The sequence below is a fragment of the Rutidosis leptorrhynchoides genome, chromosome 3 (genome assembly GCF_046630445.1).
Source record: "Rutidosis leptorrhynchoides isolate AG116_Rl617_1_P2 chromosome 3, CSIRO_AGI_Rlap_v1, whole genome shotgun sequence".
Lineage (NCBI taxonomy): Eukaryota > Viridiplantae > Streptophyta > Magnoliopsida > Asterales > Asteraceae > Rutidosis > Rutidosis leptorrhynchoides.
In genome coordinates, this window is record NC_092335.1 from 43,212,528 (window position 1) to 43,230,206 (window position 17,679).

Genomic DNA, 17,679 nt, shown 5'->3' on the forward strand with positions numbered 1-17,679 from the left:
TTTATCTCGTACAATGGGGGGCACCGTGCAAATTAGCTTGATAAGACTAATGAATCAGATCCCCAGAAAGGATAATCTCCTTAAAGATTAAAAATCAGCTTTTAAGCCTGATATTACTCAATCCTTGAGATTGACCTTAAAGATTGAGAATTACAAACTCATGAAATTCAATGATATCTAAACTCGAGCTTGAACGAGAAAATATTTTGATCAAAATTAAAACCGATTTGTTTTCTGAAAACCTATTTTCAATGCATTCATTACCATTGAACGTAAAATCCTAGGAATTCACCTGGAATTCATTAGGTCACCTGAACCAAATCGGGTGTCAACCGTAAGAACGGTGGTTGCATAGCATGGTCGGAGACAGGACCTTGTGCCAGACCGAAAAATCATAGGATGATCTTTACTATTGCTCCTGCAAAGGATAGTACTAGCATCCGACACGTTTATAGACCATAATCAAAAGCAAGTCACGGGACATTGCCTTAACAGTTGCTTGTTCATCGCTTTCCTTTACAACCGGAAGGTAGTTTACCGAAAGGTAATATACGGGAAAAGTAAACTGGACGTGTTGCTTTCCTAATACAAGATTAGCAAGTGGGTAACACAAAACCATAAGTTTTGAGCTAAAATTTTCAAATCTGAAACCCACAAAACCCACAAAAAATCATTTTGCAAACACCGGTGAAGGGTTATTCCGGAAAACTTATCTAGGGTAAAAGCTAGATTGAATTTTTAAAAGATCAAATGTTTTCATAAAGATCCAATTTCCTTAAGGATCTACATTTTCATAGTCATGTGGGACTGTAAATTTCCTTTCAAATGTGCACTTTGCTTTGGAAACCGAAAGTAAATCGGCTATTTGATTGCAAGTGTCGTTGACCTAAACCCGAGGCAACTGTGGATGACACACCCACCTTTAACCATGGTTCTATCGTTACTATCATTATTTATACCGCCATATCAAAATCACTGATGTACAAAGTGTGAAGAATAAAGAAGTGATTCGTGTGATGTATTATATTATTTCAAGTTATGTATTGCTTGAGGACAAGCAACGTTCAAGTGTAGGGATATTTGATAGTGCTCCAAATGAACATATATTTTGTAGCAATATCCTCCCAATATGTAAATTATTTAGTTGTAATTGTTCTATTTTAAGTTGTAATCGTTTATATTAAATAAGTGCGAAGACAAAAGGCGAAAACGACGATTTGAAAACAAAAACATCCAAAAAGCTCAAATGTACAAGATACAATCCAAGTGGTTCAACTTATTGATAAGAAACGTCTAAAAATGACAAAAGTACAAGTTGCGGAACGCAAAGTACAAGATATTAAATTATACGAAAAGGCGTTCGAAAATCTGGAACCGGTACCCGAGCCAACTATCAACGCCCGACGCAATGGACCAAAAATTACAAGTCTACTATGCACAAGAATATAATATAATATATAAATAATTATATTAATTATTTATATTTTATATTTATATATAAATTATGTCGACAAGCAAGGTTCCAAAATTGTGTGAGCTGGATTTTCAAACTCCGCGACTCGCAGAGTTTGCCGGCTTAAAATGCCGCAACTCGCGGAGCTGCAAAAATCAGAAATGCCTATAAAAGGCCATGCATTCTGCCGAGTTTAAAAAACATAAAAAAAATAATAATAATACTCTGTAATAAATAATAAATAAATATATATATAATATATATATATATATATATATATATATATATATATATATATAGTATAGGGTAGTTTTATATTAGTTAGTTTGGGTTATGTAACGGTTATTTACGGGTTTTTAAGCCGGAACTCTGTCCGTGTAACACTACGCGTTAAATAATCAATGTAAGTTATGTTCTCCCTTTTTAAATTAATGTCTCGTAACTAAGTTGTTATTATGCTTATTTGAACTGAAGAAATCATGATGTTGGGCTAAAAATATCTAAAATTGGGTAATTGGGCTTTGTACCATAATTGGGGTTTGGACAAAAGAACGACACTTGTGGAAATTAGACTATAGGCTATTAATGGGCTTTATATTTATTTAACTAAATGATAGTTTGTTAATTTTAATATAAAGATTTACAATTGGACGTCCCTATAAATAACCATATACACTCGATCGGACACGATGGGCGGGATATTTATATGTACGAATAATCGTTCATTTAACCGGACACGGGAATGGATTAATAGTCTATGGAATTATTAAAACAGGGGTGAAATTATATACAAGGACACTTGGCGTAATTGTTAACAAAGTATTAAACCTTGGATTACACGCAGTCGATATCCTGGTGTAATTATTAAACAAAGTATTAAAACCTTGTTACAGTTTAAGTCCCCAATTAGTTGGAATATTTGACTTCGGATATAAGGATAATTTGACGAGGACACTCGCACTTTATATTTATGACTGATGGACTGTTATGGACAAAAACCAGACGGGCATATTAAATAATCCAGGACAAAGAACAATTAACCCATGGGAATAAACTAAAAATCAACACGTCAAACATTATGATTACGGAAGTTTAAATAAGCATAATATATTTTATTTCATATTTTCTCGTACTTTTATTTATTGTCATTTTAATTATTGTTATTTATTTTATATTGTTAGTTAAATATCGTCATTTACTTTACGCTTCGCTTAAAATATAAAATCGACAAACCGGTCATTAAACGGTAAAACTCCCTTTTATATATTATTAATATAATATATTTTGTACGAATATAATTGTTTAAAATATAGTGTGAAATAAGCCAGCTCCCTGTGGAACGAACCGGACTTACTAAAAACTACACTACTCTACGATTAGGTACACTGCCTATAGTGTTGTAGCAAGGTTTAGGTATATCCCATTTGTAAATAAATAATTAAAACTTGTCATATTTTGTGTAAAATTGTATCGTATTTAATAGTTTTTCCTAGTAAAATTTAATAGTATTTTATACCCCTTAGCTTTAACATCAAAGAGTGAGGTTAGTGCTCTTCTTGCAATGAACTTGGGAAGGAGTTGTATATGATTCTTCATATCATAGAACTCAGCTCCTTTTGTTGACACTCTAAGGATGTAGCCAAATCGCTTAAGTGTCATCACATGGTCTTGATCAAGCAGAGTGAATTTTACCTTTCGGTCAGAGGTAAATTCAAACTTTGAATAGAATTGCTTGACAAGCGAAGAAACTGTGTAGGTTTTGAGTGAAAGAAATGATCCCCGTCTAATTTTGTCAAACTTACTTTGAAGAGTAGGATAGTCATAGAACACTTCATGTTCTTCTTGGATGTGTCTAAAGTCATCTTGAGGGTTCTTCTTTTCATCACATGGAAGATGATTAAGAACTTTTGACATTTTGAGATTTGAGTGATGTTTGGAGCTTGAGAAGAGAAAGGGTTTTGAATAACTCATTGCTTTGAGGTGCAAGATGTTCTTTGAGATATCTCAATTTAAGGAATCTTGAGTAAAGGCTTTCCATCCATTTTGAGTAATTATTTTCTTCAAGAAATTTAAAGTTGGAGTTAAGTTTGATTGTATTTGGATATTGCTTGTAGAATAGTGATATTGGTTTGCTTTTGATGTATATTTAATGAAGCTTAAATTGGTTGCAGTCAATCTGCGGTCAGGATCACGATTAGCCGTGATTGCAACCGCATTTTGTCTGCAACACATTTTTAATTTTTTAACGTCTTATTTTCCTTTGAGCAAGTTGTTTTAATTAAGACATTACAATATTCAAAAGCATCATGTCTACATTCAACCACGACATAATAGTTTTACACATTACACAAAATACTTAAGTTAATTCAAAGATTTTTAGGCCGGCGCACTCGAGTCATCATCCTCAGTATCACTTTTCCTGCATGTCAGCTTCCTCATCACCCCCTTCATCATCTTCACCATCTTTGACTCCTTTTTGAGGTTTTAGATTTGTTTCTGATAGATTTTATCCATCTTTTCCATTATTCTTAACTCTTCAACTTGTCCATTAGCCTCTTCATTTTCATTGTCAGGAATCACAGTTTCTTCTCTACTGGTTCCTGCTTCACCAATCAATCTTTTTCATTTGTGGGGTTACTTCTGAAGTTTTTGGTCCTTTGAATATGAAATGACTGGGTTGACGAAAGTCATTACTTGTGATACCCAGATATTCAAACACTCTATTAAGGTGCAACCCATAAGGCAATGCACGAGTGGTTTCAGTGACGATTCCATTCATCCTTGATGCCATAAGATAAGCCATATTCACTTTGATTTCATTCTCCAAACACCATATCAGAGCGAATTGAGTGGCATGGACATTTGAGTAGTTTCCGGATTTGCAGTAGATATTGTGAGTAATTATTTTGTTCCAGACGTCATACTCATGACGGAGATGTTTACCTTGTACATCAGACTTCTTAATTTCATCTCGAGAAGCATCATCTTTACATAGCGTATCAATCAAAGGAGTTTTGTTTGAAATGAAGTCAGGAAGATTTGATAGATCATGTTGCCTATTATAGAATTTTTCGCCATCGGTGGGAACGTCCAGCATAATCCCAAATCCTTGAGTGGATAGCGATAATTAATATCCAGAAGATTGAAGAATACTTCATCATTCACGAAGTTGAAGTTAGCATAGAATTCTCAAATGAGAGAAGGATAAATAGGACCGTTCAGAGTAAGGAAGGATTTCCATTTGAGTTTTTCAAATTTCCTTACAAGTTCAGGCATTTGAGTGTGAGCAACTCTTCTTTCGTCAGCGATTTTTCTGCCTGTCAGAAATTCAATGTTGTAAGCAATTCTCTCTTCAGGATCTGATGGTGGATCGTATGAGTCTTTCCTTTTTGCGACAACGTTCTTGCCCTTTCCTCTTGCCAATTACTACACAATGATACTTCAAATTAATTCAAAGTGTATAATTCAATTGTAGGCAACAAGTTTTGCAAACTTTAATTATCATCAATACTTAGGTGTTTTGATGTTAATGTTCTTCACATTTTCACTCTTCATTAGTGTTAATAAGTTTGCAACTAGATTATGAATTTTCACAAAGTTCATATGTGTTCTAGACTTTTGAGATCATCATCAACACATGTTTTGACATCTAACATTATTACACTCAAATTGCAATAATGTTGTTTATATCATATGAACAATGATTCTATGAAAATCTAACCTAGATGTATAATGAACCCTAGAATTGTCCAAATTTAAATCAATGCATAGATATACTACAATTATCACTACAATTGTTTCTAAATTGTTCTTCAAGTACAATTTTGATTGTTTGCATCAATTTGAGTTTTGATTCATTCTAGTTAGGGTTTCTTCATAACCCTAATTCATCATACAAACACAATTGAATGCTAGGAAAGCAAGGATTAATCATACCGAAAGTAGGAATTGAGATTGAAGGAATGCGTGTTTTTCTTCGTGCGGTCGATCTCCTCAGCCGTGTGCAAGGTGTGTGTGTTTTGAAGTGAGTTTAAATGAAATAAAAAGTGAGGGTTTTATTTAATTTAAAATAGAATCAGACCACGCACGGTCGAAGCACGGTCGACCGTGGTGTCAGTCGTGAGAGGATTTCCAAACGTATAGAATAGGAATCTGCGGTCGAGTATGCGATCAGCCGTGATTCAGCCGTGGATTCTTCTGATCACCAATTTCTTCACTTCTACTTCTTTTGAGCTCGTTTTGACGATTCTTAGGTTCTATAGAATACTTGAGGACAAGTTTTCTTTCCCTAACATTGAATGATTACATCCTCCTGATATTTAATCATCAATGACACATAATATACTATATTTATATGTATATATATATATATATATACATATATATATATACACACATATATGTATATATATATATATATATATATATATATATATATATATATATATATTTTCAATCATATACATAGTATACACAAAATGCATCCGTCTTGTATTTAGCATGCAATACATAGTTTCACATAAACACACAATCCTAATGCAAGTAAGCTTCCTTCAATAATCTTGTTAAAATCATTTTTCAAAAAAAAAATTTGCATTTGTAAGAAAAACCTTTCATTAATTCAAAGTCTTTTTGAAAAAGTTATTCTCATTAATATTCTGATCATTGGTTTTGATTGATTTTAAGGTTACCCAATCCTTGACTTCTCCCGTCTATTGAATTGCTAGCTTAGTTCATTTTTCCCATGTTCTCAATTTTCCTAATAATAGAGAATGGACTTTGATTACATGATTTGTGTTTGCTAGAGTCGTGATACACATTCATTTCAAGTTTATCTCTTGATGAATCATAAGTAGTTATCGTTTCAAGTTTTCTTTTCAAAGTGTTGTTTTCATCAAGTAAAACTTTGTTAAGTTGTCTAACTTTGTGTAACTCTTTTTCTAATAGATTTACTTTGTCACGACTACTATCATACACAAATTTAATAGTCTTGTAATCATCTAACAATTCTTCATAATTAGAAGGATATAATACATGTACCTCATTGCAATCCATGCTTGAGACATCATCTTCTTTGAAGGGAGATTCAACCTCTTCTTCATTTTGACCATCTTGATTCAAATCATTCCAAAAACCCATGAGGCAAACATCTTCATCTCCATTCAAACCCTTTTCTTGAAAATCAAAGTCTCCAAGCTTCTCCAAATTCTCTCTTACCCTTTTGCCCTTTAAACTTCTAGAGTTTTCTTCTCCTTGAGAGCATAGTGAATCCCAACATTCTATTGCACTTTCACATGAGATTATCTTTATTCTTTCTTCATTAGGAAGAACTCCACGAATTAGTGAAATTACATCAAATTGTTTCAAAACATCATTGTTTTGAAATGTTGACTTCACTAGTCTTGAACTTGCTTGTGGAACAAGATCTCCTACTTTGATTATTCTCCACAAGTAGTAATCTTTGGATTTGAGATAAGTCTCAAATCTTAATTTCCACACATCAATATCTTTCTTATCAAAGATTGGTGCTTCTTTCACCAATTCCTCCAAGTATCCCATAGTTTGAGTTGATCCGAAAATCGTTGACTTAAATTTTTGCACAAAATGAATTTTGACACTTTTAAAAACGTTTATAGAGCAATGATTTGAGCAATCGCTCTGATACCAATTGTAAGTAACTAGATGGGTGGGTGAATAGTTACTTAATAAGTTTTTAACATATTTTTGATTGATCACCAAATTCGATTAACTATGATCAACCAATTCAACTCAAACTAGATGTGTGTTGGAATATAGTAAGGCTCCACCTTCGAAAAAGTCTTTACTTGAGGGCGGTTGCCACTTTCCTTCCTGCAAACGGAGGTCGCCGTTCGCCCCACACTGAAGTAAGAGTACAACTAGAAGATGAATAAAAGAGATAGAAAGGCCTGCTGACCCTATCCTTCTTCCATACTCACAGCGAGTCCATTGAGCTTACGAACGAGGGGAGCGTCTTCAATGCGAGTTGTGCGTGGAGTTTTGCCTAAACAGTTGAGTTAAATAGTGGCGTTTGTTGTTTTTGAGTCCCCCCTGCCTTCGGCTTGAATGAAGTGATGTAAAGAACATAGACATAAGGATTTATTGTGGTTCGGATGGATGTTAACTAATCCACCTTAATCTACTCCCCGATTACACTAATCGGGATTTGTGCTTCACTAAGCACTTTTCTCCAAACCCAGTGGAGATCTGATTTATAAGTCTTCAACTTCTTTGGTAGACAACAAACATAATCTTCCTATCCATTTGAAAGATCAACTCCAACCTAGATCAACTTGTCTTCACCTTGGACAAGTATTAATCTCCAAATGAGATTAATCAACTTCCTAAGTCCCTTTAAGGAAGTAGATCACTAAGCTAGCTTATGCTTCTACTAATTGAAGTTACAAGACTTATACACTTTGTAATGATAATCCTAAGACAATACTAGGACATACATTATACTAAGTAAACTCACAAGATTAATGATTTTGATTATTAAGTTTACAACAACCAAATTCTATATCTATAAGATCATAGAATCTTCTCTTGCTTGATCTCTGGTAAAAAGTCACGTTTTTACCCCCGATATTGAGTCCCAAAAGCATAAAGTTCAAAACTTTGTCGGCAAAATAATCACTTTTTCGGTTAAATTTGTAGATAAAGTAATTACGAAGACGATGCAAAAAGAATCAAGAGAATCGGAGCTAAAACGGAGATTCTAGAGCGAAAACGGTGAAAGACAAGAAATCAAGTTACGATCCAGGAAACAGGCAGACCAAACGGCTTGCCAAACGGCCTGCCAGTATGTAAAATGACTTACCATACGACCTTGGCAAACGGGCACACAAAATGGTTGCCCTTGCAAACGGGCCTGCCAAACGGCCTGCCAGCCGTTTACCAGCCATTTTCTAACAAAAATCCAACTTGTCAGGGGTTTAGACATACCCCCTGCCAGGGGTTTAGGCATACCCCCTATGCAAACCCCCTGCCAAACCACTTGCCAGGGGTTTCCAGCAATTTATTTATAACTTTTCCACCAAGCATTTTTTATAAATGGGGGCTTCATCCCACCATTTCAACACACACCAATTCTTCACTTCTCTCTCAAATATCTCTCTATAGTCGCTCTCTAGTGATCTATATGAGATTAGTTCTCTCTCTACTTTCTCTCTCTAGATTCTAGAGAGAGAAAAGTACAGAGATTTGGAAAAATAATTATCTCTCTATTGTCGCTCTCTAGTGATCAATAGGAGATTAGTATGTAGTTAGTAGTAGAAGCTATCAAGCATTATAACGCTATGGATATTATGAAGAAATACAAGTGTTATTCTGCCGACATTATTCGGTAACATCTATCCTTTCTTTTATAAATTTATTATAATATTCTTGTTTGATGTTTGTGATTTATTAATATTAGAAATGCTTGTTGCCATGATGTGTGGGTAATTGCTTGATTGTTTGCCATGATTTAATAATGCTAGTTAAGGATGATTATTGTTTCATACTCACTTTCTGTCTATGATATTAAACCTCGTTATTATCATCCTTCCACCAATAAACGTGATTAAAACCTTTTATAAAGTCGACAATTATAAGGTAATTAATTATCTGTGTTTATACATTGGTCAAGGTATGAACCCATCGGAAATACTATAAAGTACATGGGAAATTGCCGTAGGACCAGATCAAGACATTGGTCAAGAGTATAAGACTCATGTCGACGTATATAGGACATCTTGAGCATGGTCAATGTTAGAAGCTATGAAACCACTTTAAGTTTAGTACATGGTGGATAACTAAGGGATTTATTGGGTAGATTTAAGTAAGGGCTGGTTTAAATCATAAATGAGAATTTAACGCACTACAATACAAACTAAGCTTATAAATCTTTAAGGATGACTGAGAACTATCAGAAGTTCTAATTTGTCTACAAACCCTTAGATTTTACCAAACCATTGACAGAAAGAGATTCGAAACACAACCACTCACTTGGGTGATACACTAAGGTGTTAAGAAAGGTTGGATATTATGGTTATGCTACTTCATTCGTGCGCCCAAAGTATGCACTGCATCCAAGATGGGCCGCTTATATCCATAAATTGGATAAAGCGTCGGGAGTTGAGCATAGTCCATCCGATCAGAATCTTCAAAGCCTAGTTCCTCGTGACATGCTAACCGGGAAACTGCTTAGTAGGGAATCTAGTGTTCACACCAAGGTATATCTATCCAAGGAGTGTCTCGCAATCATCCTGACACTGCGTTATCTTAAATCATGGTGAACCACGTCTTCTCTGTCCTTAGTTGTTGCATGCTAGATAGCTTATTTTAATTATATTGCTTTAATATTTTAAATACAATTATAAATCAAATCAACCCAACTATTGCCTTTACACAATTTGATATTCCGGATAAAAGTGGTGTCTAAAATAAACCGGTTGGACTTGATTGTTGGATTTTTCGAACAGTCGCCAATTTATTGGGACCAAAAGGATCCTGCCTCTCCACACAAGGTGTACCTGACCACTAGTCTTGGATACTAAATTGTGTACAAACCCAATCTTAATTACTAAATTATCTGAATAAGTTCCGCTTCAAATTTGATCGCTCAAGGAAAGACCCTAGGTCATATTTACCCTTGCTAACCCATAGGAACGAATAATAGATTTAGACCCAGCATATATAAATTAAACAATCAGATTCTCCTGTTGATATCCTGAATTAACATTTTACGACCTAACGACACCGCATAAATAAATCGTTCGATTTGGGCATATCACAAGTCTTTACTAGTTACACTTGAGAGCATTATTCTTCATTTAGCCTTAATTAATCACTAAGTCATCTTTGATAGTAATTATTATTCTAGTGACATTGGATTAAGTGTGTTGGTACTTGATGATCATACTAAGGATGTCTAGATAAGATTTAAGATCACAAGTTGTTGTTTAACACTTATGTGTTATGCTTAATCTTGGTTAATTTGTCATTAAGATGTCATTAAGTGTAATTAACCACGATTAGTGTTTTTATGACCAAAACTCAATTGAGTATGGAGAAGGCATCTATTCTAAGCATGTTGAGAAAGGTTTCATGAATCATAGATGTAGGGAACTAGTCAAACTTAATTGGGTCAAAAGTGGTAACAGAGAAAACTGTGATCGCACTGCGGTTGACCGTGGTGGCGACCGTGCAACTTGTTTTCACAAAACTGCGTTGCAATTCAGTTTGAGGTTCTGCGGCTGGCTATGCGGTCGACCGTACCTTTGACAGTGTATTTTGCTGATCTCTAAATCTATTCTTTAAGCTATGTTTGACTTGGTCATTTGCAAGATAAAGTATGGATTAGTGACCTTGCGTATTTTATGTTAAGATGTCGGTCATCACTTATACATATGTATGTGTCATCATCAAAACATATTCTTTGGTTAATCATCATCCTTAACTTTGTCGTTTAGTTCATTAACCAACATTCAACCAACAATATATATATTTATGTTTTTATGTATATTTTTATTAAAAAAACTATAAAGTCAACGTAAGTCAACGCCCGAGATCTACCCGAGATTATTCCGAGATGCCGAGATCTCCCTAAAAAAGTCCAAACGAGATCTCTCCGAGATCCGAATTCTCCAACCTTGGATATAAGATAGTAAGGCTTATATTAAGAGGATGAACTATGCACAATCGAAATTTATCAGTATTGTGAACATTATCCTAGTAATCAAATTTTGTAAGTAGTGTAAATATTACCCTAAGAAACCATGACCGAAAACATAATCATATTGCTAAGGGTAAATTGGTCCAAATTATTAAGGGTATGTTTGTAAAACTATATGGTATCGGTAGCTGAAATGGTCCAAATTATTCAATGCATGTTTGACGAAATTAGTTAGTCTATCTAGTTGAATGCTTATAGTTGAAGTTGACAGTTTGAGTTAATTTTTATAAGCGTTTGGTAAACTTTGCTGAACTTTAAAATGAATTGACATGTAATGATAGAAAGTAAATGATATTGATATATTAAAATAAAATGAATAATAATAATAATAATAATAATAATAATAATAATAATAATAATAATAATAATAATAATAATAATAATAATAATAATAATAATAATAATAATGTAATTTCAATTTTAATAAGTTATGACTTGTTATATTATTTTTTTAGCGAAATAACTGAAACTTTATAGAAATAAAATTTAACCAAAAGATGAAACCCTAAACAAAAAACAAACAAACCGACAACCAAGCCTAAACAAAAGAAACATAACACCTTTATAACCGTCCTAACTAAACCACCTTGCACAACTAGGAAAAAAACCAAAACAACCTAACCGCAAGACAACAAAAATGACCAAACTAAACCACTAGACCATAAACCAACCAAAAAAACAAACAACACGCTTCACATGCCGTCTAACATTGAAGTTCCTTAACTCATCACCATGGATTTTCCTAGACTTAGCTTTTTTTGAATTTGGTTTTGGTTTAGGAATCGTCTGCAAATTAATGATCTTTCCTTAAACTCAAATATCTTTGTACTCTTTCGTAGCTACCTCGAAAAAACTAGACAAATTACCCGAAAAGGAGCCAACTTTTCCAACACTCTAAGCAATTGACGAGAATTCGTAAGCAACATTCACCATTAATATCAAAAGAATTAAAAGTCTCGGACTTGCCCACATCTTGAACATTAACCGAAGTAATGTCGATATCAACACCGCTACCCGAACCCGAGCCAACAATAGCCTTACCCTTAATTATACACGCCATAGACAAAACACAAGGAGCCTTACCATTGCCACTCACAGCTACCTGCTAGATGCTTCTGATGAAGCAAACCAGCATCACCCTGTCGGGCCTTCAAATCCACTTCTTCAACCAACAAATCTCCAGGCCCAGTAACTAAACAGCCCAAATCAGAAGCATCTTAGGCTTCGGTAATACTAGATGGGCCGGACCCCAGGCCCTCACTTGCATTCCCAACAACAGAAGGGTTCCGTTCCGTTCATTGCCAAAATTGTGGAGCAAAACGACAGGAGCAACGAATCAGGACATACCAAAACGCAACCGAACAACCACTTTTATAGAATCATCATAAATCATAATACTTGACACTCGGGTGAGTATCCTTTAAACAAAACTCGAGTAATCGCATTTAGAATGATCATATGATCATCGTAAACAAGTTTTTAGGGATTCCACATCCTTTTCTTTAGCTTTTGAAAACCCGATATAACTCTCAATCCCATTTTTTCATGCGAATAAGAGCTGAATAGAGTACCAATCAATGTGATATATAGCATTAGATTGAATTCACATATAAATCAAAACCTTATTCTATATACATAAGTTCACATAGAACCTAAAAGTATCAAACGAATCCAAATGTACCATAAAATCAGATAGTCTGTAAACTAACATATGATTAATTGATTATTGAGAATACAAGTGAGTATCCTTTAAAAAACTTAATTCTGTCACATAAAAAATATCGTGTGGTATGCCTTCTCAAGTCTTATTCTTGTAATAACATCATCATGACATCATCTGATAAATCATGTGCCTAAACTCCTCATTGTGGAGTAAGAACATACATTTTACAAGCATGTGATTTCACAGGTACAGATATGTGTCCCTTAATTGAGTAACGAGTTGTATGCTGCAAAACATAATCATGACATTTTGTTATTATAAGTATGTTAGAATAACCAAAATAATCGTTGTAGGGTAGTGAAAAACTATTATTGTAGTCTTACAGCCCATAAGTCGCGAGCAGTAACAACAGTCGTCGAATTGAGTCCTATATCAGACCAATTAGCAGTAATATGTCTCGTTGAGTCTCCCCTGTTCCATAAAATTACTGCAGCTTTGTTATCTGCTAGAGGCCCAGCCCACACCTGCATGTTCTTATCAAAGTCTTTTTACTTTTACCATAGGTAAATTTTTTAGTATATCTGAACTAGTAGTACACGATTATTATGCAATGCATGAGTAATTTGAATATTTTACCTCTAATTGACCATGTTTGTTAACTTTTACTCCCTGAACTCCAAGTGTATTTGCATCAATCTCTCACAATATGAGTATATAAAATTGAACGTCTTAATGTGTACGAATTCACGTAGCACACTGACCTTGATTGACGGCGATAACTTCTTTATTACTAAGAATTTCGTATGTTTCGTTGCTCATTGATCGTGTGTCACAACCAATCAATAGAGGTGCCTGAAATGTTGTCGTTTTGCGTAAGTTTTAATACTTGTTATTGATCAATGTAAGTAGATCAATACCTTTGCTAATGCCCAAATGCTAAAATGTGAACGATATTCCTCTGTTGTCATTCCTCCATTCCCAACTTCCAACATGTCAGGGTCTAAGCCCAAACCACAAAAAAAAAAAAAAAAAAAAAAAAAAAACGTGCATAAGGACCGGTTAAATACAATTGCGGTTACAACTTGAAGAAGTATCAAAACTACCATTCCATGCACCAGGTTTCGCGTAAGTGGCCCATTTATCATTTTCATCGGCCCGTGAAGTCATGCTAGTAGAAAGTGAAAGTTAGAAATTGTTTTATGTGCAACAACATTTATATATTGTATAGAGTGTATGTTTAAGATATAGTTTTGTTACTGTATTTAATAATGTGATTAATGATTTAAATGCAGAGTATACTATTCCTATCCCAACTATCTGCAATATCGTCAGTTGTCCTCCAGCTATTGCCAACTTCATGTGCCCAAGTTGCAGGGTTGTTTTGCCTATACATTAAGTCGTTCCGGTAAGTTATTTACGGACTTTGTATGTGATTAAAATAGCAGAGGCCAACAAAACTCACCATTGGCATATTGAATAAAAAATGGGTCTTCCTGAGTTCTGCAAAGCTATTTTCATTTTTTGATACCTTGGTCACAAAAGAGCATCCCATTGTAATTTCATTCTAGTTAACAATATATAAATCCAAAAATTTTAGTAATTAAAATAATCATAAAATACTAACATACAAGTCGAAAAATACGCCTAATAAAATGATTGAAACACATTAAAAGTATTTGACATGTTTTAAACAGGAGTGTAATGTAAAACATTATATTGTTTAAGAAATGCACCTCTTCTGTGGGCTTATACCATGATTGTTACAGTTATCGTACTTTAAGTAATCGATTCCCTGTACAGTGAATAGTCTTTATGTTACACCCAAAATTAAAAAAAAATAAAAATTGAAGACCTAACAATCTGATACAAATGTATGAATGTACCCATGAGGCGAACGTTTTTGCATCCTGTTCTTCGTGGCCTAATGATCCAGGCATTTCGTTGCTACACGTTACAGATCTGTCAAGAACGAGATGAATAAATACGATAAAAGGATGTAATATTTCGTGGTTAATGTTTTTTTTTAATTTAAATCTTGTATTAGATATTAGATACCCTGCGTCGGAGTAGATTCCAAGCTTTAATCCTTTATTATGAACATAATCAGCTAATGCTTTGATACCCGATGGAAATGTTTCTGTTTTAGGAACAAGATTACCCTACAAAATTATAACGATTATAGGACAAGTTATAAGCAATATAAACTTTAAAACTTAATTAGTTTTAGTTCACCTTTATTATTAAATTTGAAGAGGTATATAGTTTAAGAACAGAACTTAAAATAATTAAACGACTAATGGAATAATCCGAGAATTACCTGTGAATCTCTATGAAGTTCAGCCCAGCAATCATCTAAAACACAATAGAGTAATTTGAGTTATTAAGGTCTATCCTCATTGATTAAGTAATGATTTTATAGTTGTATGAACTACAAAACATAATTTACATCATATTAGATAATTAAATACCATAAATATGTGTTTTCGGAAAAATAATAGACGAATACTAACAACAAAAAATCAATAAACTCGATTGTTACCTTGAATCCTGTATTTATAAATTGAGACAAGAACGTACGAATATGTCTAGTAATATACTGATACTGTGAGTTATACCTATATTAACATATTCATATCCTGCAGTAGCAAGTCCAGTTGATACAATTGCATCCGCTATTCACAATCAAAACCAAAATCATAACTGTATTTAGCTATTTTGTAAATGACACATATCTTGATAATAACAGAAGTTTAATAACTATATATTCACCTGTTCCCCTGATTAACTTTTCGTCGATTTTACAACCGAAGTGGTTCCAACTATTCCACCTGTGATCAATCAATCACACTCAAAATTAACATTAACATAAATATCGATTTATTCGTGTATTTCATGGCTATCTTTCTAATAACATGGACCGGACATAATATTGTAACTGTTTATTAAATCCATGGTTAACAAACACATGTTCTTACCCCATCTGTGGAGTGCGACCAAGTCCATTCTCCAAAAGGATCCTCTGGTCATATGTCCTTGTAAAGGTTGTATGTGCTGCATCAGTAGTTGTAATTCCGGCACTTAGAAGCAAGAAGGAGAAGCAAAATAACACCTTTAGATGCATCTCCGAGTCTTCTCCCTTTTACCGTTTCTCTTTCGAGAGGAACAAGTACAACTAGTTATCTAGCAAATGGCAAGTGTATATTCCCCTATATGTAGTGCTATATATGGACACTCTCATATATATATGCATATGTCTGATAATTAGTTTATTTTTAATTATCTTTCTTATTTGTCCTGAACAAAGCTATGTCTATTTAGTATTTAACTGATGACTTTTAGATTCTGGCCGGTTTAATTTGAACATTTCCATAATATGATATATAGGATATAAGATATAGTATTGTATTAATTTATATATGAGATAATATAATATTATGTAAGATTATCTACTAACTAGCTAGCTTCATGGAATTGTATGACTTTGTCAAATATCAAATCATCAAATATTGTTTTAGGTCTTGGCTCATGACTCATGAGTATATATGAGAGATACAGCAAAAAGAAGTCAAACGATGCACAATCTAAGTTGACAATTATATTTCAGAATTAGATAATACAAGAGACTGGATAACATTGCATATGGAGTGTTATATATGTAATTATTATTATTGTAATTATTATTATTATTTATTACTCCGTATACTATAAATAGGAAGTAGCCAAAAGTTTAGTGTTGTGATGTAAGTCAAACAACACAACATGCACACATATTCAAACCTATCATGATCAACTTCGGTTTAATCTCCCATATTTTATGATGCATATTTAGTTTGACATCGAATACCACTTGACACTAATAACCTATCAATTGGCATTAAGGGATCTGCTTTCACGTAACAGATTTGGGGGTTTTTGGTAACCCTAAATTGAGTAACAATTCAACAATTCAAGATGGGAAAAACGTCAGGAGGGAAGAAGAAAAAGAAGGTGCAAACTTTTCCTTGGGTTTTAAGGAATGGGCAAATAGGGTTAGATGATGAACATGAAGGAAGATCCTTCGATCAATCTACTGGATCTAATCAATCGCCTAGATTGGATACGGTTGCACATGAAGACGGTAATTCTTCGTGTCATATGGATGATCAGATGAGCATACACGCGTCATCAGAATCTTCTGGCAAGGAGGATGAAGATGTGACTGGTAAATTGGCTGCTGTTGGGACTAAAGTAACAAGTGATGGATCTATGCAGGACCCAACCAAGCAGAGATCATACTTAATTACTACTGGTGGCTCAAATGATAATCATGATTCAGAGGGGATGGTTCTGAAAACCTATAGTACTAGAAAGAGGAAGGGTAAAGTGAACCAGCTGATTGATGTTGGGGATGGTCCTTCTAAAGAAAAGAAGAGTGCTCAATTTGTTCCTTATGCTGGTGATTCTTCTATTCCTGTTAATGAAAAAATACTCCCTGAAGTAATTAAAAAACACAAGGGTAACAGGAAGAAAGGTGGGTATGGTAAGAATTCTGCTATAACTGATCATTCTATTGATGATATTGTAGTTAATAATGATGATATTATTGCTAAATCTATTGGTGAAACAATTGCTGTTGCTAAGCCGACTGTTTCTGCTAGTCCTGTTGTATTCTTTAAGAGTTCAACAGATGGTAGTTATAATGAGGTTGATGTAAACCTAGTGGCTGCTGCTGAGAATGCTGTTAAGTTATTTAAGAATGATGGTTTTAGAGAGTCAATTATTGTTCCTGATGATTTCTCCCAATTTACATTGGGTGGCAATGTAACATTAATGAATATGCAGGATAAT

General features: G+C 33.9%; 1 protein-coding gene across 1 annotated transcript; it reads right to left on the reverse strand.

Moving 5' to 3' along the window:
* Nucleotides 1-12,961: 12,961 nt before the first annotated feature.
* On the reverse strand, nt 12,962-15,973 carry LOC139896019 (alpha-galactosidase-like). The gene is made up of 15 exons (XM_071878597.1): nt 15,828-15,973; nt 15,622-15,680; nt 15,468-15,524; nt 15,170-15,204; nt 14,908-15,011; nt 14,736-14,811; nt 14,586-14,644; nt 14,315-14,380; nt 14,160-14,237; nt 13,956-14,023; nt 13,770-13,852; nt 13,624-13,704; nt 13,489-13,548; nt 13,236-13,376; nt 12,962-13,138 (listed from the first exon to the last, which is right to left on the reverse strand). Exons 1-15 carry the CDS (start codon nt 15,971-15,973, stop codon nt 13,052-13,054), a joined length of 1,200 nt encoding a protein of 399 aa, XP_071734698.1. The 3' UTR covers nt 12,962-13,051.
* Nucleotides 15,974-17,679: the final 1,706 nt, after the last annotated feature.

Bases quoted from the DNA above. Each gene is read 5' to 3' on its own strand.
- LOC139896019 (XM_071878597.1), bottom strand. From the start codon at position 15,973: ATGCATCTAAAGGTGTTATTTTGCTTCTCCTTCTTGCTTCTAAGTGCC. The intron at 13,705-13,769 runs GTATTGATCTAC...ACAACATTTCAG, and splicing joins GCATTTGGGCATTAGCAAAG to GCACCTCTATTGATTGGTTG. The intron at 13,139-13,235 runs GTAAGACTACAA...TATGTTTTGCAG, and splicing joins CTGCTCGCGACTTATGGGCT to CATACAACTCGTTACTCAAT.